At 37.4% G+C, this 22,659-nt stretch overlaps 2 protein-coding genes and 1 long non-coding RNA gene across 3 annotated transcripts in view; 1 reads left to right on the top strand and 2 right to left on the bottom strand.

The window, feature by feature from the left end:
- The window catches only part of enah (ENAH actin regulator), a 148,940-nt gene extending 135,318 nt beyond the window's left edge, over window positions 1–13,622 (bottom strand). Inside the window, exon 1 of the mRNA XM_067417855.1 lies at window positions 13,312–13,622. Coding sequence (XP_067273956.1) covers window positions 13,312–13,316 — 5 coding nt within the window. The 5' untranslated portion in view covers window positions 13,317–13,622. The remainder of the gene's footprint in view (window positions 1–13,311) is intronic.
- Window positions 13,623–14,532: 910 nt separating this feature from the next.
- Window positions 14,533–15,073, bottom strand: LOC137041491 (uncharacterized). The gene is made up of 3 exons (XR_010898109.1): window positions 14,984–15,073; window positions 14,833–14,897; window positions 14,533–14,604 (listed from the first exon to the last, which is right to left on the bottom strand). It is a non-coding gene; the product is annotated as an uncharacterized lncRNA (long non-coding RNA).
- A 950-nt stretch (window positions 15,074–16,023) lies between these two features.
- Window positions 16,024–17,260, top strand: srp9 (signal recognition particle 9). The gene is made up of 3 exons (XM_067418645.1): window positions 16,024–16,210; window positions 16,468–16,536; window positions 16,613–17,260. Exons 1-3 carry the CDS (start codon window positions 16,139–16,141, stop codon window positions 16,730–16,732), a joined length of 261 nt encoding a protein of 86 aa, XP_067274746.1. The 5' UTR covers window positions 16,024–16,138; the 3' UTR covers window positions 16,733–17,260.
- Window positions 17,261–22,659: the final 5,399 nt, after the last annotated feature.

Below are 22,659 nucleotides of genomic sequence, written 5' to 3' on the forward strand. Positions count from 1 at the left end.
CGGATTGTGATTTATTCACGCCACGGTGGACAGGAGAGTTTTGTGAACGTGGCGCTCACGTGGTCCGTAACATCATTGTATGCTGTAAATAAAATTTCATATGCTTGGTATGATAATAAATGCTGCTATAAATAACGGACCAATTCAAATGTTTAAGTGCTTTTATTTTAATTTGTTTGAGCGGTGATGAAATATATTGCTCTTCTAAATACTTGCCAGCATTTTAAGCAAATACAAGTCTATAAACGCATCCTAATAACAGCAAAGCAACCGTATGGTGTTCTGCAGTGGTCAAAAATGATTACAAACAGTGAATTTTGAAGTGATATAGTGTTGAAAACTCAGAGATGTGGATTCGGACAGCTATTTCATCAACACGTCCGGGGATTTTTCCGGTGAGAGACGGGTGGCAATAAAATCACTGACCAGTCCATGTAACTTAAATGATGGCAATACCTTCCGACCCCACGAGAAACAGTTACCGTCCGAATAGCTTCAGCCAACTCCTTCATCACTAACGAAGCGATCTGGAAAATCAAACTTTTCCCGAATTTACCCTGTTGGAGGGCCACAACATCATGGCCACCAACAAACCCCAGCAAAGACTGTTATTGCATCTTTCTCCGCCGCCATTACTGAACTACAACTCAAACTAGCGCTCGACATCAACGTCATCGTTCTCAGCCACTCGCTCTGTTCGCTGATTGGACCGGTAAAAAATTGTTCGGAGAAAACCTAAGACTACACAGCAGTCCCAGACGTAGTACTGAAGGAAAATGAAAATTGAGCGGAAGTACGTAGGAGGGCAGAGCCAGGCTAGCCAATGGCCTCCGTAACCCGAACAAAGCTCATTGATGATACAAGGAACATACAAGAAATTTCTGTATGTTCAGGTCCATACTTTCCTAAACTTGTTTGTGTATTTTGCAAAGATATGTCCTTTAACTTATTTTTTACAATTTTGGCCAAGTTTAGTATGATAATCCAACTCTTTAACAGTGTAAATAAGTCAGAATGCATGAAATAGCCTTCAATTATATGGCATATACTGTCTGCCTCTAGGTCACAAACATTCATATAATTCTAACACTGAAAATGATCAGCACCATTGATAGATTTGGGTCACTCCTTTTCATTGAGAATAAAGAATACTGGGAAATCTTTCTTGAGCAAAACCGCTTTGATACTTGGCTCTTGATTAGCAGAACGTGTCGAGACCACGTGAGGAACCCCTTCGACGACTTATTCCTCTTAAATCATAATTTCTTTCTATTAATTACGAGCTGTTTTGCGCTGGGTCTAACACTCTTCCTTCGCTTTGCGCCGAGCAACGTATTCCCTCGCGGACAGCGGAGAGAACATTGATCAAATGAGAAAAGGGAGAGAAGCGAAGAAATTCTTCACATATTCACTCCGGGGCTGGCCACGTGCCATGAAAACACTCCAGAGGCCCTTTCAGCACATGGCCGGTGGGAGGACGAGGGGGGGTGAAGAAGAGAAGGGAAGGAGAAGTGGGAGGGCTGGTTAATATTCTGACAGCACAACACAGTCAGGCTGGATGCCGCAATGAAACTACACCAAATTCCTAATGTGCTCCCACTGGCCAGAAGAAGCAGGGAAACTGCATCGTCCTCTAGACAGCCCCAGAGGAACAGAAGAACACATATAGATGTGTGTCGGTAGCTGTAATGACTATCTTAATTGAACCAATGGTAATGGGATCATGTGCAAGCAAATGCATCTTGAAGACAGAATACTGGCCAACTGACAAATAACAACTAGCATGTGCTGGTAAATACTCTGGATCATTCTATGCATCTGTCCATGAAACCCTGTTAGTCTTTATTAACCCTCTCTGGGAGGGCTGACAGGTGTGAGAACATTCTGCTGTTGATGGCCTAATGAAAGGGAAGGCCCTGTTGACTAACTCTCACCTGTTTCTCCCACTGGTGCAAGTGTGTTTGGGATTGACAAGGACAGATAGAAAAAGAGACCACTAAAGTATGTTCAGCTGTTTCATAAAAAAGTCAATGCTGGAATGTCAGTGTTGGTAATACATTCAAGGAAAAAGCATATTCAGGGCATATTTCATCCCAATACAATAAATTAATTAATGAAATCCTTTATTTTATTTTTTATACATATGCTCATTTTCATTATCAAAGTAAAAATACTACTATTCTGATGTGTATTTGTAGCCATTGTAGTAAATATTAAAAGACATTAAAAATATATATTCCAAATGATTAATGTTTGTGTTACATGAGGAGATTATTTTTGTACTATGGTACTGGGAATTGTGGCTATAATGTGCTTAAAGGGTTAGTTCCCCCAAAAGTAAAAATTATCCCATAATTTACTCACCTTCAAGACATCCTAGGTTTATGACTTTCCTCTTTCAGCCAAACAAAAATCGGAGTTATATTAAAAAAATATCCTGGCTCTTCTTAGATTTATAATGTGAGTGAATGGTACCCTAGAAAAAGCACATCCATCCATCATAAAAGTAATCCATATTACTCCAGGGGGTTATTTAAGGCCCTCCAAAGAAAAACAATGTGTTTTTGTAAGGACATTTTTTTATTTAACTATAACATCTGGCTTCAGGTAACGACCATGCACAAGTCTAGTTCCAGACAAAACACCAATCACGAATTAGAAGTCTAAGAACAGCCCTATTGGTTTGAACCACAAGGGACATCGACTTTCACCTAAGCTTACGCTACTCCAATATCCTACTACATCATATGTCGGGTCAGAGGTCACTCTTCTGCCAGAACTAGACTTGCATTTGGCTACTACCAGAAGACAGCAATTAGTTTATAAAGTTATAAATATGGATTCTTCTTACCAAAACACTGCTTCGTTTCAGAAGGCCTTTAATAACCCCCTGGAGTCCTCTGGATTACTCACTCCCATTATAAAGCTTGGAAGAGCCAGAATATTTTTAATATAACTGATTGTGTTTGGCTGGAGAAAAAAAAAAAAGTCACACATCTTAGATGGCTTGAGGTTGAGTAAATTAAAGGATCATTTTCAGTTTTGGGTGGGTGAACAAACTATTTAAAAAAATGTATTTTCTTTAAAAGAAAAACAATCCCTTTTTTATTTCTTGACAACTTTTTCCATGAGATTCACCTAATTTATGAAACATGTAAACTGCACCTTGAAGGGGTTGAGGTTATGTAAACATGCCTTTTTGTTAGTAGATAAGGCAGGTGCAGAGTATGTCCCACTAACCTCAGCACACACCCAAACCCTAGAACAAAAATAAGGAAAGAGGTCAGAAAACCCAGTACCAGCAGTAATGTAACATAACCCTCAGACTAGGCAAACAGCAAGAAGAAAAACACTGAGGGGTTATAAAGACGACGTCTGCAGGACAGCTGCTCTCTATTTCACACAGATGGGTCAACATAAAGGCCACCTGTTCAGTACAGAAACCCTGAGAGATCCCAAACTACAGGCCAAAAGTGGCAAAAAAAAACAGTTCTAAAATGAGAAATGTGCTCATGAAGAGATACAAATTGCCCTGCATGGATGGAAGAATGGATGTTTTATTGAATCCCAAAGTGATGGGAAAAAGCATGAAGTGCAGAAGTCAAGTGTTCTTTACTCTGGCTGTGCAGAAAGAACACAAATACTACACAAAAACTCAACCTTAAAAGCCTTCATTTCTCGTCACAACATCTTTAAAGGGTTAGTTCACTCAAAAATATAAATTCTATCAATGATTACTTACCCTCATGTCGTTCGACACCCATAAGACCGATGGTTCAGCTGGGCTTTCATTGACACCAATGTAATTTCCTCTCTCAAGACCCATAAAAGGCACTAAAGACGTCGTTACAAAGTCTATCCCACTACATTGGCTCTACAATAATTTTATGAAGCTGTGAGAATTGTTTTTTGTGCGCGAAAACTAAATGACTTATATAGTGATGGGCCGAATTCAAAACAACGCTTCGAACGGTTATAAATCAGCGTATTCATGATTCGGATCGCGTGTCAAACTGCTGAAATCACGTGATAATGGTGATCCGAATCATGAATCGATACGCTGATTCATACACTCTAAAAAATTCTGCGTTGAAAACAACCCAAGTTGGGTTGAAAATGGACAAACCCAGAAATTGGGTTGTGTGAACCCAGTGAATGGACCCATTCAAACAACCCAATTTCTAAGTTTGCCCATTTTTAGTTGTTTTTAACCCAGCATTTTTTTAGAGTGTAACGTTCGAAAAATTGTTTTGAAATCGGCCCATCACTTCATAAATCATATTTATTTTTTGTGCACAAAAACTATTCTCGTCTCTTCATAAAATTATGTTAGAGCCACTGTAGTGAGATGGGCTTTATAACAACATCTTTAGTGCCATTTATGGGTCTGGAGAGAGGAAATGACATTGGTGCCCACTGCCCACTGTTCAACCTCAGGAAAATGTGTGTATCTTTGAAGAGCATTAATAGTGCAATTAGTCATGATTGTCTGAAATTCTCTACATGTACTGTCAAAGATCAACACTAAATACACTTTTCAGAAAGAAAAAGAAAAAGTTACAGGTTGTTCTGTTCACTCATGTTGCAACTTAGAAAATTCTGGGTCAAGAATGATACTCGTTTAGCTGACGTACTTAAAAGTAGCTATTCACTAAAAGATAACCAGCATGCACCAAAGAGTGGGATGATAGGATGAAAGGACATGAAACTAGTAAAACAGGGCACAATTCCACTGTAGAAGAAAGAAGGATGAACAATGCATTCAAAAATCTTAATGTTAATTTACTTAATCATCATTGTTTTCTTTATAGTCTTGTTTTCCAGTAAAAATCCTTTAAAAAAGCTACATTTACTACAAAACAAATCTAATAAGTTAAAACTAAACTTATCACACAATATATCTTGAAAGCATTTCTTACACACCTGCAAATTGTTGTTTCTTGTTTTTCTAACTACATTGATATAATTATCCTTCAAACTATTAATAAAGTACCGAGAAAAATATACTTCATTCAATATTTTCAAACAAGATTCAATATCTATGCTTCAAGTAAAATTCTCTCATTTAAAGGATGTTTAGATATTTGAACAGAGCTGACAATAGGGTCCTAGTTCAAAGCACATTCATTGAACTGATGGCAGCTTCAATCGACCAAATATTTCTTACGCATACACACATACACACACACACACACACACACACACACACTTGCAACAGCTATGATTAAAGGCATCATCTACCAGTTTGACTAAAAAGGGCTGAAATGGACAATCTCAAAATACAGTACTGAAGGCAAAGCAAAAACAAGCCAAGCCCAAGATAAATATCATGAAAAGAGAGATATCACACCATAAACTCCTAAAAGGTCAGATACTCTAGTCAAACTTTCAACAATTCCACAGAAATATGATACACAATGAGACATACCAGTAACAAAGATAGTCGTTCCAAAGATAAATTCTCTCACAAAAACGGCTCACAATCTCATGACACATCAGCCATCTCAGAAAACAGAAAACTATGCTTCTGGCAAAGGATGGACATAAGAATTTTTTTAAGAAAACACATTAATTATGTGACAAAGTTGCTCTCCCACTTCTAAACTTCACAGCAACAATTATGCAAAGTCAGGTCTTAAAAAATGAGACTGTGGCACTTTGAACTTTCAGATACAACTTTGAAAAAGGAAATCTGAATTATTGCTTACATAAGCAGGCAGTGCCATTATGAGTCTGATTAAGACATTTCATGATGCTGTTTTCATGTTTTTTTCAGGGATGTTCTCTTGGCTTTGTGTGCTGTGAATGGCACAGCTTGAGGTGGGCAGAAGGCAGACGGGCTGCTGGGTTCAATCGTGCAGCTGGATTAGGCTATGATCACAGATCTTTCAGAAGCACATGGGATGACAGAACTGATGCATGGCGTACAGGCTGAAGGATCACGTGACGCTTCTTAGCGGTGGCATATTAAATAGGGAATGCAGATGTATTCTTTACATTCAATCCGATATCGATATAAAAGGGCACAAAGAGGGATTTAAAAAAGACAAAAGACAAGCTTACATTAATGAAACATTTCAAATACAAGAAAGATTTTGCATGGGAAAAAAGCAAGTATTAAAGCCAACTACGCATACAAGATTGAGGGAAAATATCAGAGAAATAAACTTGTGGTATTCAAGTAGGCCATTTTTGCCAAATGTCAAAGTGGGATTTAACAGTATCTCAATCTCCAATAAGTCGATTTGAGCTTTCAAGTCCGTTTTTGATAAACAGTCTGAGAATTCAGAAGTTTAGTTTGATGGTTTGAAGCTCATTCTCTGTGGTCGGGACTGTTTTGTTAATCGGTTACAAAAGCCAGAGAAGGTTTTACAGCCAGTGTCCAACAATCCAGTTTCAGGGTCGAGCTCTATTGTTGTACACACAAAAGGGAGATGTTTTATTCACAATAGCAGGGCACAATATTATGTAGGGCATCGGGGGCCTGGCGACAAGGAATGCGGACCGATTGCCTCTCAACCTTTAAAGCTTCTATCGATTGTGCTTTAGATGGTTTTGTTTATATTAATAGACATCAGTGCATCAACAAATGTGCTAAAGCATCCTAGTTGGATAGTGCGATAACTACATTTTTACATTATAAGGTCATTTTTACAACAGCTAATAATTGAGATGCAAGACGGTGCCAGTTGGATTTTTTTAAATGAAGCAACAGGTCGAGTTTGTGGTGTGATATGCAAGATGTGAAAATTGCGGCAGTTTCAGTAAACCAGCTGGATATACACCGTTGCCATGGACGACAGGGAGAACTTGGAAACATCTCACTGTCAAATGGCGCAAATGACCAATCCGAGTCTACTAGCGTAAAAAGTGCTGATTGTTAATACTTAAAACCTTGCCATAGCAAGGAATGTATTTGCTGATAAAGAAAAGTCCTTATCCAAGTCTTCTTTGAGATAGCTGTACGACTGTGCAAACTCATCAGAATTATGTGTTGTGATAACATTCACAGCTGTTTCAACACTCTACACATTAGAGTAATTATCCGTGTCCTCCTCCGCAGCGGCGAAATGCAAGCACCACGCGCTGCCCCTTAAGCTTCTTACAAACCCAAACTTCACAACGAAAAAGTGTCCTTTTTATAGTGACAGCAGCCTAAAGGGAGAGTGCCTACCGAACAGTCATTCCAGCTACAGAAACAGCTTCACAAACACAGAGGGACGGTGGTAGAAAGGATGCTGTTGGACGACAGTAGCAAATCCGTCACTTGCTGTTGTGCTGTGTAGCAAGCCATCTTGAAAACAAGATGAGGGAAGCTGGCCAGAATTTTAAACCAAATGGACCCTCACCCCCACACACATGCACAAAACATTTCATTTTTAAGAAGCAGAAGCAGTATCTGTTCAAAGTGAAAAGGCCTTAATACTGGCGCAGTGATTCCGAACTGAACGCAGATATTGGGGATTTTTGTTGGTTGGCTTCACCTAGAGGAGAATCAGTAGTAGATCTTGTGGAGAAAAAAATCAAAGCACAAAATTTGTGTGGTTGTAGATAGGGATTCAGCCAGAAGGCATGAGAATGATGAAAACCACAAGCTCTCCAGTCACGTAGACATCCGATACGAAAAGGCTGGTTCCTCAAGGGGCTCAGATAAGTGCCAAAAGTCTGTTTAAAATGCCGGTACTGGTACTTAATTCAGGTCTTTAGAATTAAAGGAAATATTTTAACCTTCATACAGTCGCCATTTACATCACATATCCTCTGTATTTGGATTATATTCCAAAAAACTCTGTTATCAGCCCTGCCATGGACAATAAAACCATATCTGTATCAGCTGGACCAGTTTGGCCCAACGTTGGCAAAGCAGCAGCTAATAATTTAGAGTTGGGTGGCTGTTTTAGCTCCATTTTTCACACATCATTTCATTGCCTTAAGTCAAAAAGCCAAACAGGCCCAGCATAATTTTTCCACCCAGAGCTGTTTAATGGCTGCTGATTGATTACAATTTAACCAACAACAGGTAGAAAACTTTAGAATTGTTCCTTTCATAGGAAGTACAGATTAGCCCCAAGGCATCAATGCATAATGCATTATGTTTAGAGAGAAAGATTACGAATAAGTAAAACTAACCAACTAGTTATACCTCCCCAGCACTTTCCTGAAATTTTCTTCTTAATTAATCCAACAGACTTGGCACTTCAAAAACGGATCACTCCCAGCTAATCCCATGATTCCATACTCTTGAGAGAATTGGTCATGTGACAGTTCCCAAAAGTGTTTTTTCAAAGTTGGATTTTTATTAGAAACTTTAATTAGAAATTAAACTCATTAAAATTAATATAAATTATGAAATCAAATGAAATGAATCATCCGAAAATCAATGCACTAAAAATGAAAATCACTTTAAATTGAATTCCTCTAGTGTTAACACATGCCATTAAGTTCCTCCAAAAAAGGAAAAAGGGTGCATTGAATACATTTCGCATTCATGACCAGTCCTCGTTGAGGGAACAATTCAATGTTGATGCAGCATATGTGGTTTAAATTCGGAAATCATGCAATAATTAGACAATGTACAAAGATGGATAACCATTAGTCTTTGTCAGACCCATAAATTAGCATATTTGGACTGAGGACAGAATATTACTTTCAATTAAGAAGATTGAAAGTACTTTTGAAAATACTTTCTATGAGTATTTAAAGGTACTATAAACATGAAAGAACATTAGTTTCATGGCCAGACACAAGGGAACTTTGGACAAAAAGCTATGGACAAAAAAAAAAAAAAATTCCAATGAAAAAAAAACACACAAAAAAGCTTAATGTTCACTGCTTACATAGAACAGGTGCTTACTGTGAGCACTATAGAAAGGGTAAAGGAAACAAAATAGGGAAAATAAAGAAACCCAAGTAAACCAAAACATATGGCAGATATATACTTTCTTCTGCCTCTCAACACTTAGGAGACCCACATGTTGTAGAGTCAGCAAGGTGCTGAGAGGAAATTAGGCTGGTAACATGCTACACACAAAAGTGGTTTGTATTTATTTTTGTGTCTATATTAATAGGTTAGAGAGTTCACACTCCACAAACAAGCAAACCTCTATAGGTGCAAAAAGAGTTTTGGTTTCAGTGCGGAGCTCATTTTTACCATGCAAATGATTTGAGGTGATGATACACAGGGCAATTTTTTGAACAATGTTGCAGAGCGATGTTTTTTGGGCACTTTCCCATTGAGAATGGGCAACAAATTTGTATACTTTAGGTGTGTCTCACCTGGTTGCTGGTTAACGGCAATATTACCCCAGCAACATTGCTCAAAAAGCCCTGTGTATGCATCATCACCTTTAGGCTACACATCAAACGGTTGTTTGCTAACTGAATCACTTAATCATCTGATTTATTCAAAAAATAGGCTAATTCATTGAGGAACAAAGACGAGAGCACTCGAGTCAACTCTTCAGGTCACATAATTTAGTGGGAAAAAATAGAAATGATCATCTGTAAAGCGATAAGACGTGGACATATGAGAATTTATCAATATCTTTCTAAATGTGCACTCTTTTAGGCTAAAAGCCTTAATGGACCCGTTTAATGTAGCCACGTGATCACAAATAAATGGCAGCAGACGCAATTTAATGCGTCCTTCTATGTGCCATTGGATTATGGCCTTGAAGCTCGCATTTGAGTAAGGCCCGATAGTGGAAATTTGACTAACAATTTCTGACAGGCATAGAACCAAACAAATCAAATTAATGCAAACAGGTAAAGTCAGGGTCCTTTACTGGGCTGCAACCCAGTCAAACCCAATGGTAAGTTCGGTCATACAACAATTTGCAATGTCAAGCAGCATAATGAGCTGTTTTGTACACACTCTTGTGTTGATAGGGTTTGGCAATATATCATCAAATTTGACAATTTACACAGTTTCTATTCTGCACTATTAACCCGGAAAACACTTTATTTTCCATTCACTTATTTAACAACTCTATGTGCATTGCGAAACAGACCTTAGGTGGAAAAAGTGATGTGCTACAAACACGTTGTGCAAATGTAACAGGAACTGCAGTTTATCTATAGATGCTATCAAACCTAACAAGCCTATATTTTAAACACTCTGGAAGTTTTATTGGCCTATAAAGCATCTGGGGCATCTGGGAGAAGACCTGGTAATCAGAGGAAATAAGAGGCAAGAGGTACCATAAGAGGTAATCAGAATCCCTCAACTTGTGGCTTGCCACTGAATCAGTACATTGAAAATCCAACCTGCTCAGAGCCATGATGGCAGGTGTGATCATCATCAACCCTTGACAAAATAAATTAAGTGAATTTATAAGAGCAGCAACGGTAAAGGATTTGTGAAGACCACTCAAATGCAGTCACACATGGAGCGATTTGTTCATTAGGGACCTACAAATCCATGACAGACTGTTAGATTTCACAATCACATGCAAATCTGAAGCTAACAGACAGTGTTTTGCTCTAAACTCCAAAGGAGTCTGAAACACCTTTTATTCTCTACATTGTCTAGTTCGTATTTTATGTCTGATGGCAGCAGACTGTTCAGCAGATGTCTATGATGAAGATGGAGCTAGGCTAGAACCAAAATCTTGCTTCTAAAAATGTCGGTCAAGATAAGACAATGATCCCACACCACCTGATTCGAAGCTCATCTGCCTACCCAAAAAACAAGCCTAAGTTTCAAGGTGACTGCTAGCTAAGTCAACAATGAGTGTTAGGGGGAAATTATAGTGTCATCTATCTATTAATATTGCCTGCAATTTGTGCCATTATTGTTACATGTTACCTAAATAACCATGGTCAAGTAAGACTGATGCATGATTATGTTCCATTTTGTTATAATAAAAAATGAAAATGATTTTTTTTAAATCAGTCTACATAACATTACATAAAAATAGGCCAAATTGTTTAGATATAATCCAGCACATACTTTGCCTTGTTGCTGGAATTGCGGAGTGCAACAATGCATGTAACGAAACTGAATGATGTCAAAATGATGTCATCCAAACATATTCAGAATGTGAGCTTTGGTATATCCGAAGCACAGTTATTAAATGATGATATGACTTGCTTTAAACAAAGTAATCAGTGGTAATCCACTATGATTAAATGTATTTTTGATTGCTTTTTTCCAATCTAAATTCCTCTAGAAGCAACGTGGTGGTAAGTGAGGAGTGCAACAGGATGAGTCTGAGCACTGACGTCAGAGATAAAGAACTTTCACAGAGAGCTCTGTATATAAATGAGAGATGAAATGGAAAATATAATAGGTGACAGAGTGTAATAGAGGGGGGGGGGGCAGATGAGACAGTATCTCTACCAAAGAGAGTAATTACATAAGGAGAAAATGAAAAGTTTAAATGGCCCCTTCAATACAATTGTGCTCACATATTTTTCTGTTCTGATTAGACTTGAATATTCTGAGGGGACAAAAAGATACAGCGAGAGCATACTGATGAATTCATACAGACACTACAAAATTCAGAAAGCCTTGATTAAGCCTATATATAAGAGAGCAGCCTGATTTGAATTTGCTGCACTGGTAATTTGCTTAAACAGTCTGAAAAGACACAAAAAAGTGCTCAAGAGTACAGTTAAAATGCACTAATAAAAAGAAAACGACACATGACTTATTGAAGTCAATTCAGTTAGGCTCTCTCTAACTTAAAAGGCACTTATGATATATGAACCAGACAGCAGTGTAACTGACCTGGCCTTCTTGGAAATGGGTTGGGACTTTTCGACCTACAGTTAGTAACAAAAAATATACAATACCAGTCACAACCTGACACACTACTCATTCTTCACAACTACTTTTTTCCCCCACAAAAAAAAAATCAGCTATTAAGTGACAGACTGAAGTATGGAAATGGATCTTTATATATATATATATATATATATATATATATATATATATATATATATATATATATATATATATATATATATAGATTGAGTTATGCATGCTGGACACTGGATAGTTATTACTTTTATAAAAATAACTAAATAACAAAATAGATGCATTTATGAATTTAGTTTTGTGAAGAAACACACAGGCTTTGTAAGCTCATGAGAAACATAAATGCAAGTGTATCCAAGCTTTTGTCCTAAATTCATTCATTTGACTCACAAAAATGCTAATACAAACAGGTTCCTTCCTCAAACACATAATAAACCTGGTCGTGTCCACACAGTTAAAAGCTTGACACCTCCCAACACATGCTCGTGATGAGTAAGAGGGAACAGTCTGGGTCTAAAAATCACACAAACCACACCTGTTATGGCTAACAAACATGAACGCTCGCCTCCGCTCAATCACCCTCCAGAGCGAGAGACAATCCTGTTTTTGACACAAGAGGCATCCCACGTACATCTGAAGTGCTTTACTATGCAACACCCCGGTTCGTAGGAAGACAGGCCAAATAATACAGCAGAGATTAATCTAAACCTAAGGGGAAGGTTATGTCATATCATCCAAACTCTGTTTAAGGGCAGCTCGTTTCTGCTGAAGGCTGCCAACAGCTGGCTCTTTCTTCATATGTCTTTGGTGGGAGTGTGGGAGGAAATACTTAGTTATCCTGATAATCAAAGCAAGGCTTGAACATTTTAACACATGCTCTCACCAGATCACCATACACTGAGAACATGCCTACAACACAATGTAATGTAATGGAGACAATTCTCAGTAGATCAGTTATTAGCAACGAGTGTATGACTAATGTTTTTTTTTTATGACAATATTTTAATCCAATAATAAATGCGGGGAAATGGCTGCTTAGAACTGGCATCGTCCTCTAAAAAAATGAACCCAATGTGTAAAACTATGCTCTTTCATTCTCTTGAAGAGAAGTGTCAAAGTTGTCACATAAGCTCAACTAGGCTTACATGATGTATCCTAAAAAAAAAAGATCTCTGGAGTTCAGTGCCATGCTGCATTGCAACAACTGCATATTTACATGATACTTCATAATATGCATAGCCTGCCTATACATATGTGCGTTTTTCCTCACACCCAATATGAAGTAGGCTATGCAATTATGCAGCCAGCAACCTTTTACTAATTGATCAATGTAGCTGTAATAATTCGAATGATTACTTTTAACAATACTATAAATGAATCGCATAAATGCTACGACAACCTATATCATAAACAGCATTTATTTGATCTTCTGTTTGTTTATGAATTATTTATAGGCAGTGCGCAAATATAGCCACGCACAATTTTTCCCCAAACAAGAGCAGCGAATACATAAATGCCTTTGGGTTGAGATTAAACTAGATTTGACTTACCTCATGGTGATTTCCGCGCTATTTATTCGGTGTTATATAATTTCAGAGAGTTTACAAAGTTCGCACTTGATCACAAAAGATATGAATGAAACGCCGCAGGATCAGAGAGTTTGTCTCCCGAAAAGTAAAAAATAAAAATTAAAGTAAATAAAAAAAATAACTAGATCTACATGATCTACCGCATTGCAGCTGTATGTAGATGCTGCAGCACAAAGAAAATTGTAAGTGAAAATGTAATTTTCTGTTTGGTCTTGCAAGCGCCTGATCTTCTAATAGCGGCAACGTGCCGCTGGGATCCCCTTCTACAGCCACAGCACAGACGCATAGCTTTACTTGGCTACGTCACTACGCAAGAGACGCACAGGACACGCCCCCATTCATTAGGACTGACAGACATCAAATGAAATGTCTATTGTAAAATACTACTGTAAAATATTAAGATATAAGTATATATATAATATATATATATATATATAGCCGATAAGTGTAGGCTATGTCATTCTGACTATGATCTGTGTGCTGTCAGCTGTTCATAAAAAGAGCCATTGGTGTGCTTGCTTTGATGGTAGCAGTGAAGGATCTGATGGTTCATCACAAGTGTTCAAACCTTGCGACTTGAGCCCTTCATCTCGATTACCATATCAACTACCACTGTCACTCATACATCTCTGAATATTATGAACTGTGGTGTATATACGTAGCCTATATATGTCCAAGGTCTATGACTAAAGGCAAAATGAAAGAAATCCTTTGGTATAGATTAGAATTAGATTTTTCTGTGTAAATGTCCTGTTGTTGTTTTTTAGTCTACACTACCATCTACTGGTGCACTCTTATACAATTTAGTACACATGCTAAAATGTGCTCATGCTTGAGCCTCAGGACACCTGTTTTCTCTTCTCTTCACACATCTGTATCACAGTTATGCCATTGCTTTTTAGACCATACTTAGTGGTTAATTGAGTGTTTAAGTTAAATAACCTTTTTATAGTTTATTTTCATTAATATTCGTGTATTAGTATTATTAATATTATTTTACCCCTCTATCTGCCTGGTCTTATAACATTGTGTGGGCTGGTCTTAAAAAACATAAAAAACATCATGTTGTGTTAGATACATTTATTATTTTTTATTGATTGTAGCAAAAATGGCAATGCTCTAACAACATTTGTTAACTGAATACATGAAGAACAATTGATATTAAACATGATATAGATGTAACGAAGATCAAATTCCAGAAATATCTTCCCAATCAGTTTCTGCAGATGATGAGGTTGTGAGATGTGACAGCATCTGAAACACACAACTGAGTTTAGAGTTACAGTGTCTCTTCCAGTTTATGCAAAAACAATTATTTTTATGAAGGCCAAAATGAACAAAAATGAACAGTATGTGAGCCCTTTACAATGTTAAAAGGAAAAGGTGATGTAAGGTCAAAGAACTTTGTGACTGGGTATGATTATGCCTAAAGTAGCCTAATAATATTAAATATCTCATAATTGTTATATCTCTGTCACTCACTTGGTGGAAAAGAGAAGTAGCCTATCATTAACTAAACAGAGCTCACACTTGCATGTTCTGTTAAACTGAAAAGAGAAAAAGACATGATAGGTGGAAACTTACAGTTTGAAAGTTAAAATGTATTAGATATTTTAAGAAAGAAATTATTTACCTGTTGAGAGTGTGTTGAAGGTCTGTGTAGTGATGAGCTCCAGAAATTCAGTGATGAGGTGGCTTTGACAGGCGGGAATAAAGAACCCTAAACTCTAACACAAAGAACCATTTCAGCATATAAAGGGTTCTTCAGGACAACTATAGTGTAAAGAACATTTGAAGAACATTCTTTTTTCTTTTAGAGTGTATAATTATATATATATATATATATATATATATATGTGTGTGTGTGTGTGTGTGTGTGTGTGTGTGTGTGTGTGTGTGTGTGTGTGTGTGTGTGTGTGTGTGTGTGTGTGTGTGTGTGTGTGTGTGTGTGTGTGCGCGTGTGTGTCTATATATATATATATATATATATATATATAGTTTTTTATGTTTAAAAATTACACTGTATTAAAAAAATTATGTAAGTTGGGACACTTTTTGCCATTGAGATGACTGGGAAAATGTTATCCAGGATTACCCAAACAGTTCTTTATATTCTTCTATGACTCTCTTTAAATACACGTCAGTGTAACTGTCGATCACTGGACCTTTGCGGGAAATATGGAAATATCTAAAGCTAGTTCTTGTCTAGGATACGATGAGACATGGGTTTACCAGCAGGAAGCGCATGGTGGCTCAAAATGCCGAATACTCCTTTGAGCCGCATTGATGTTTTGTGCTTTCCTTTTTAACTCGAATGTGTAATCATTTCAAAATCTGTTATTCTACTGGCTACGTAGATAACATAACCATGGGAATTCGTTTTAGCCATTTCTATAAAATGGTTTTAAATAAAGTCATCGCAAATAAATAACTGATTGATCCGCCCTCTCAGTGCATTAAAATGTCACAGTTTCCACGTGACAGCGCGAACACTAAGCTCCGCCTTGTCTTTTCTGCTTATGCATTCTACACCCTAATTCCCTCTGTCTAATTCTATTTCTCTCAACCAATCACAATCCTCAAATCAGATCACGTAGACTACGTAGAGACTACTCGTCAGTGTGCACGTTTTATATTGGCTAGGTCAGCTGCCGTCCAATCAGAGTGCGGTTTTCTAAGACTAAAAGTGGCCATGTTTTATGCCACCTGGGTTTGCTTCTAACAGCTGTATTTTGCTACGCCTCTGAAGTATTTAACAAAATACACTATATTTCGTTTTTATTACATCATGCCTTATTATCAGACGTGGGAAGAGTTTGCGCGAGCAGCAGAAAAACTTTATTTGACGGACCCGATGAAGGTAATTGATAAACAGCCTTTTATTTTGAGGCTACCCGGCTACAAGCACAGCTCATGTTCACATATTTTACAGCCAAAAGCAACTTTAATTGTGTCAGATGTATTGTAGATGGAATTCGAATTGTTGTCGGTACGTAAAATACAATATCATGTATATGTATGCCTGAAAAGGATACTGTCAGCCAGAGAAAGACTGCAGTATTGAAACCTGATTTGTAGCAACTGATGCACTTAACTCTCTTGTCAATGTTCATTCAGGTCAGAGTGGTTCTGAAATATCGACACTGTGATGGAAATATCTGTATGAAGGTCACAGATGATGCTGTGGTAAGTTTTGATCCCTTTTGAAATTGTTTATGGTCTTCTGTAGCTCATGTTATATTCACTACAAGTTTCTACTCAGTGTTTACAGTACAAGACTGACCAGGCCCAGGATGTGAAGAAGATTGAGAAACTGCATGGGAAGTTGATGAGATTAATGGTCTCCAAAGAGACCCACAGTGGATCCATGGAAATGGACTGATCAAATCAAAGGACCTGTTGGGATTGGACTGTTGTTTATGACTTCTGTCTGACACTGAAGCGAGACTGATCTACAGGAGGATGGAGATTAAGTTTGGTTGATGTTTATTGACAATATACTGAGAACGTTCAAGATTATGCTCATTTTGAGAGCAAGCAGCAAGACGAGAGGAAACATCCTACAAGAGGCTGATTTTTGAGTTCTTATTCCGGAGGTCGGACAGTGTTGTAATGGTTATACAGTTGTTTCATTTGGTCAGCCTATAATTTAATTTTTTGGAGAAAGTGGGTTTTTAACAGCAACAACATCAAGGGAATACATTTCGAAGCAGGACCTTCATTTCTTAGATGACAATGAAATCCCAATTTGTATGTCTATGCATGATGTACAATGAATCTAAATAAATGTCTTTTTTCACCCATCCCATTTCATTTTACTCTTTCTAACAGCATTGCAGTCAGCAGTGCGTAACAAATGCTTTTAAAGATAAATAATAAAAAAAAAACGTTATTTTATTTCAACACTTGATATGCTGTCGTATAATGTCCAACATTTGTGCACATAACCTCTATCATTTTAGCCAAATTACTTTTTTAACCTCTTAACGTTCACGAGGACGTGGAAGCACTGATAACAATGTTAACGGCAATATGTACGATTTTTAGATTGAGATATCCAAAAAAAAACAAGAACAATGATGTATATTTTGTTGGCCTATGTACTTGGATTATCCCTAACGTTTCCAACGATGTTTAAATCCAGAGAAATCCGCCGTTTTAACCAGTGTTACGGACTGTGTCCTTGCGTCGCATGTCAGTGACATCATATCCAAGGTGAGCTACCCTTGAATTACAGTTTTACTTTAAGGGAAATCTGCTTTATAAATTGTTTTATTAGATAGGTGAGCAACTGTTTGGATACATTTATCAACAGGAAACTGATCATTGTTATATATGGAGGACTGCTGGAAACATTGATATGTTGTTTGGTGTCTGAACTATCCAGCAGCCATTTACTGATAACTGATGAAAAATAAATCAATCGATCAATAAATGTAAAAATAAATACATGTGTAAATGAATAGATTTAATATTAAAATATTAAAAAAAATTAAGAAGTAAATAAGTTAAAAATATATTTTTTATAAAAGCAGAAAATAAGAAAATTAAGAATCATATTTATTTTATTAAGTTTTTTAATCTTATTTTTCTATTATAACATTTATTTATCTGTTTATTAATTTACATGTGTATATTTATTTACTTATTAATTTATTTATTTTTAATTTCTACAGGGTTGGTCCTCCATAGTTATACCGCTCAAAATGGCTCGTCTTATTTGAATTGCTTGTTTTACCATGAGCACCATATTTAACCACGTCTCGGAGAACACAATTTTGTTAAGTGGCAAACATGGCATAATCAGAAAAGGCTTTTTCTATCATGCATTTTAAAATTAATTGCACATAATTTAGCAACAGTCATTTAGTCGTCTAGCTTTTATTAATGTGATATTCTAATCTGTGTTGCCAAGTCTGTGGTTTTCCTGTGGAATTGAATTGGCTATTTTAACACCCTTGCCGCAGCAGACCTCCACATTAAGCATGTATGTGCTTGTCCTTCAGACAAGTAACTCGATCATTCACTTGTCCAAGTAAAAAATTAGCTTGTCCAGAAAAGAAGAATTCTTTTTGTAAATGTTGTAAATATAATTTATTCTGAAGCAATATTCTCACCAGTGTTCAATCAGCTTTGATACATTTTAAATACCGGTATGCATATTTGTGATATTTTTACCTTTCTATAAAAGGCGTTTTCCCCCTAATCTCATTAAATATAGGCTATGCTTCAGGTTTCATTTTATTTTGTTAAATATGATCTATACATTAAATTAAAACAAGACACGATAGGGCTGTTACCTATCAAATTAAATAATTTATATTGAAAAATCACAACTGCATTAAATAATGTTATGAGATTTGTGTTTTTGAATAAACAAATAAGAAACGTTGAAAAGTACATTTAAACATGAAACTAAACCTCCAGTAGGTGGCAGCAGGTGAGCCTCAATGAGTGAATCATTGAGTCGATTCCTTCAAACGGCTAATTCATTCCAGAATGAGGCAGTCGATTATAAATTTGTCTTTGAAACTTTGATTCAACCGATTCTTTCAAACACTGAATCATTCAGGAACACAGTTTTGCTGTGATGTTACGGTTCTGCTGTTTGAAACTTAGTTTGCTGAATAAATTTAACAAAAATAGTCAATATTGCATATAAAATGGAAGTGACTTAAAGGTGCACTATGTAACTGTCCATCCGCTAGAGGGTGCCAATTCAAAACAAATGCGTAGTTTGATGATGGCAAGTTTGAGTGCAGCATCTTGTGACATGTAGGGTTGGGCATCGTTTTGATTTGAACGATTCTGATTCCGATTCCGATTCTTACTTTCGATTCCGGTTCTTTTCGATTCTCGATTCCGATTCTTTGAGGGGTGGAGTCAAAACATGTCACATCAATATTCAATGCTATTTTCAATACCACGGGGGAAAAGCGCTGCATATACTGTCAATTAGATATTTTTTACATAATTTTTTTTTTGTCTGTTTTTTGAAAGTCTAGGCAATCAAAAATGTCTTCTGAAGAGATCACTTTATATGATAAAGCTTTTAAGCTTTTTCTCTTATATAAACATTGATCAATTACTATTAAAATTATCTCACAAATATTTGCTAACTCAATGTATTTTTTACAACAGGGTAATTATGTTGCAATAGCTTACACACAGCACAAGTAAGCTTGATTTCGAATGGTAAATTGAATTTAAAAAGACGACTAAACAGTAATTACATAAGAACAAATAAACATATTATAAAAAATAGCACAAATAAATAAAATAGAATAAAATATATAAATGAAATAGACTGCTTTATTTTTTCAGGTAGGTCTAACATTCAGGTAAGAAACTGAATTAAAAAACGCAAAGTGGCTAATTAAATTTAAAATAACATTGGATAATGTTTTTTGTAGTTTGACTTTGAATGACTGCTGTCCCTTTAAGAACTGCGGCACTCATGGATCCTGAACACTGTTCCTGTTACTCATTCGTCATTTCTTCCTGAATTGTTCACGACTGTGTTTACATTAATACTCTTCTAAATGTGCACTGAGAATTTGGTTGATTGTATTTGACCAATAATAAGCTGGAAAAAGAAGTGAATATTTGCACTTGTATGTCAGAGGCGGCTTTATTACGGTATGTGTGTGTGCGCTTCAGATGTGAGCTTGAAATCTGAGGGATTCGTAGAATTATGTGCAATCCCGCGCGAAATTCAGACCGATCACACACACTAACACTAACACGCTGTCGTAAGGAAAAGTCCAGCAGAACGTGTGTCCGTAGTGTTCAGAGGGTTAACCGGGCTGAGTGAGAATATGCGGCTGCGCGTCAACTCGCTGTCAGTCAGAGAAAGAGAGGAGAGGAGGGCGCAGCTGGGATCGATAGGCTACTCTAGAAACTGAGCAGGCTATCGTATCTTTTCAGATATTTCCGTATCTATATTTTTGACAACACTAGTTGCACTGTTTCGACCCAGGCTTTTTAAAAGTGAAATAAATCCACACTTCAGAGCGCCGTTTACCGGACTTCCATGGCTAAAAGAACAAGCGGGCGCGCACGGGAAATTAGGTGGCCATGGAAACCAAAACTTGCGCGTTTGGAACCGAAGATCGGAACCGAAAACAAATTTTCTAAACGATTCCGATGGAATCGTTATTTTTTAAACGGTTCCAAGTTGGAACCGGTTCTCGATGCCCAACCCTAGTGACATGTGGTCTTCACCTCACAGCCGGTGGAAAAGAATCGGGATAGGACTCTGGCAGAAATCATGGAGAGACGGTATTAACATTAAAGAGGGGGGAGGGGGGAGGTGAAATGCTGTCTCATGCATACTGAGCTTTTCACACTGTTAAAGACTTGGATTCCCATCCTAAACATGGACAAAGTTTCAAAAACTAAGTTGGACGTTTGATGGAGTATTTCTGTGTCAAAAATACTCCTTCCGGTTTCTCACAAGTTTCGGAGAGTTTTTTTCCAGTACAAGTCCGCTTGACGTCAACGGGTCGGAATGTCCTTGTATGGGCCGTACAGGCTCTTCTCCCGGAAGGGTGCGCACGCGTGTGACAAGAGCGAGAGAGAAAATGCACACACATAAACACTGCTCTCAAGGTGCAGATCTACATCTACTCGTCCGTGCAAAACTTCTGTCGCGCCACGCTCCACTTTATTCCTATGGGGAACATAAAACGACTTTAACGTGCCTGCATAGCATTTCAGGAAGGCAGCGCTGCATTTGAACCGACAATTCGGGAAGCGTCACAACATCACGCTTCAATCGTGTCGCAAAAGTGGATCTCCACGGTCACTGCTGTCACAGGACTTCACCAAATCAACAATGTTACCAAAAAAGTGTGCTTTTGAAGAAGACTGATGTTGTTGCTTGTTCTGTTCAATTTATTTCAGCCTCCGGATCCGATTCTGGATCTTATCTGTATTAGTTGAAACTGATTGATAGCTATGCTTTATTAAGGGTAACGTTTTCTTTTCCACGCATGACGATGTCAGCTTTCAGAAGCTCTCGTGCTGTAGCTGCGCACTCGTCATTCTTTAGCTCCGCCCACACTATACGCCTCCAGGCGCTCGCTTTTTTGCAGAAAGACTCGGTACAGCCTATCTTTCTTTTATAAATATAATAAAACTAAAGACTTTTCGGAGATATGAAGGATGCAATACTACTCTATAGGTAATCAAGGTTGACATGAGATTGGCTGAAACTGAGTGTTTCACCCCCCCTTTAAGGGAAATGGCATCTAACTCTCAAAAGCCAAAGGCACATGTCACTATGCCTATTGGCACATCCGGTCTTCATTGGCATGTGCCAGTGGATAATGGCATGTGTCACTGATATTATCACGACACACTGACATGACACCTGATTGGTTCACACACAGTCGCGGAACATGTTGCCCCGGCCCAATTTAACCACATACATGCATATATATTCAGTTCATGACACCTTTAGTATGGCTGCACTACTGGGCCACTGTAACCCGCAGATAGAAATCGCATTCACGTGAGCACTGAGATGTGAAAAGGGCACTTTAACTTTGAACTTAAACTGAAGCCTCCTCGATCGCCCCCCCCCCCCCCCCCAAGTGGCCGGTCCCAGTATAGCCGAACAGAGGCAAACTAAACAATCAAATTTCACTTCAAATATTTTTTCCCCAGAGTTAGTTTATGTCATTGTAGGCAGTTATCATCGTCATGAATTCATTTCAAGCGTTCGTTTTTTTAAAATAAGTTTAGTTTTAGTTAGTCATTTGATGCTATAAAAACGGGTGTGTGATGTCATGATTGACAGTTGAGATCGACATCTATGAGTGAAGTTGTCACTTGGGCACTAACAGACTTTTTTCGGGATTTTTGGGAGCTGATTGTTTTCTTTAATTTAATTTCTACAGTTCCATAACTGTTTATTTCTGCATCTGTGAGAGTATGGGCGGGCTTTTGATATTTTTGATATATTCCTGCTCTATACGCAACTCTGGTCCCGGACTTTTTTTAATATTATTTACTGTTGCACTAAAATCCAAAAGTGAAGAATTTATGTTATTTATTACCTGATTGTTCAAGCTACCTCACAGAAGTGCTCTGTTTGAGTTGTTGAATCTTAAAATAAGGTGAATTAAATAAAAAATAAGGAACATCCTGGATCGTTTTATTCTTTTTTTATGTATTTTAGAAGTATCGGATCGGGACTCAGTATCGGCAGATTCTAAAAATCAAATGACTCAGGCTAGGACTCAAGGGCAAAAAACCTGATTGGGACATCCCTAGTATCAAGTATAATTGTTTTAACCCATAGAC

The sequence above is a fragment of the Pseudorasbora parva genome, chromosome 15 (assembly GCF_024679245.1).
Source record: "Pseudorasbora parva isolate DD20220531a chromosome 15, ASM2467924v1, whole genome shotgun sequence".
NCBI lineage: Eukaryota > Metazoa > Chordata > Actinopteri > Cypriniformes > Gobionidae > Pseudorasbora > Pseudorasbora parva.

Coding starts and splice junctions, on each gene's coding strand:
- srp9 (XM_067418645.1), top strand. CDS start 16,139: ATGCCTTATTATCAGACGTGGGAAGAGTTTGCGCGAGCAGCAGAAAAA. Junction 16,211..16,467: donor ATTTGACGGACCCGATGAAG/GTAATTGATAAA, acceptor ATGTTCATTCAG/GTCAGAGTGGTTCTGAAATA. Junction 16,537..16,612: donor AGGTCACAGATGATGCTGTG/GTAAGTTTTGAT, acceptor GTTTCTACTCAG/TGTTTACAGTACAAGACTGA.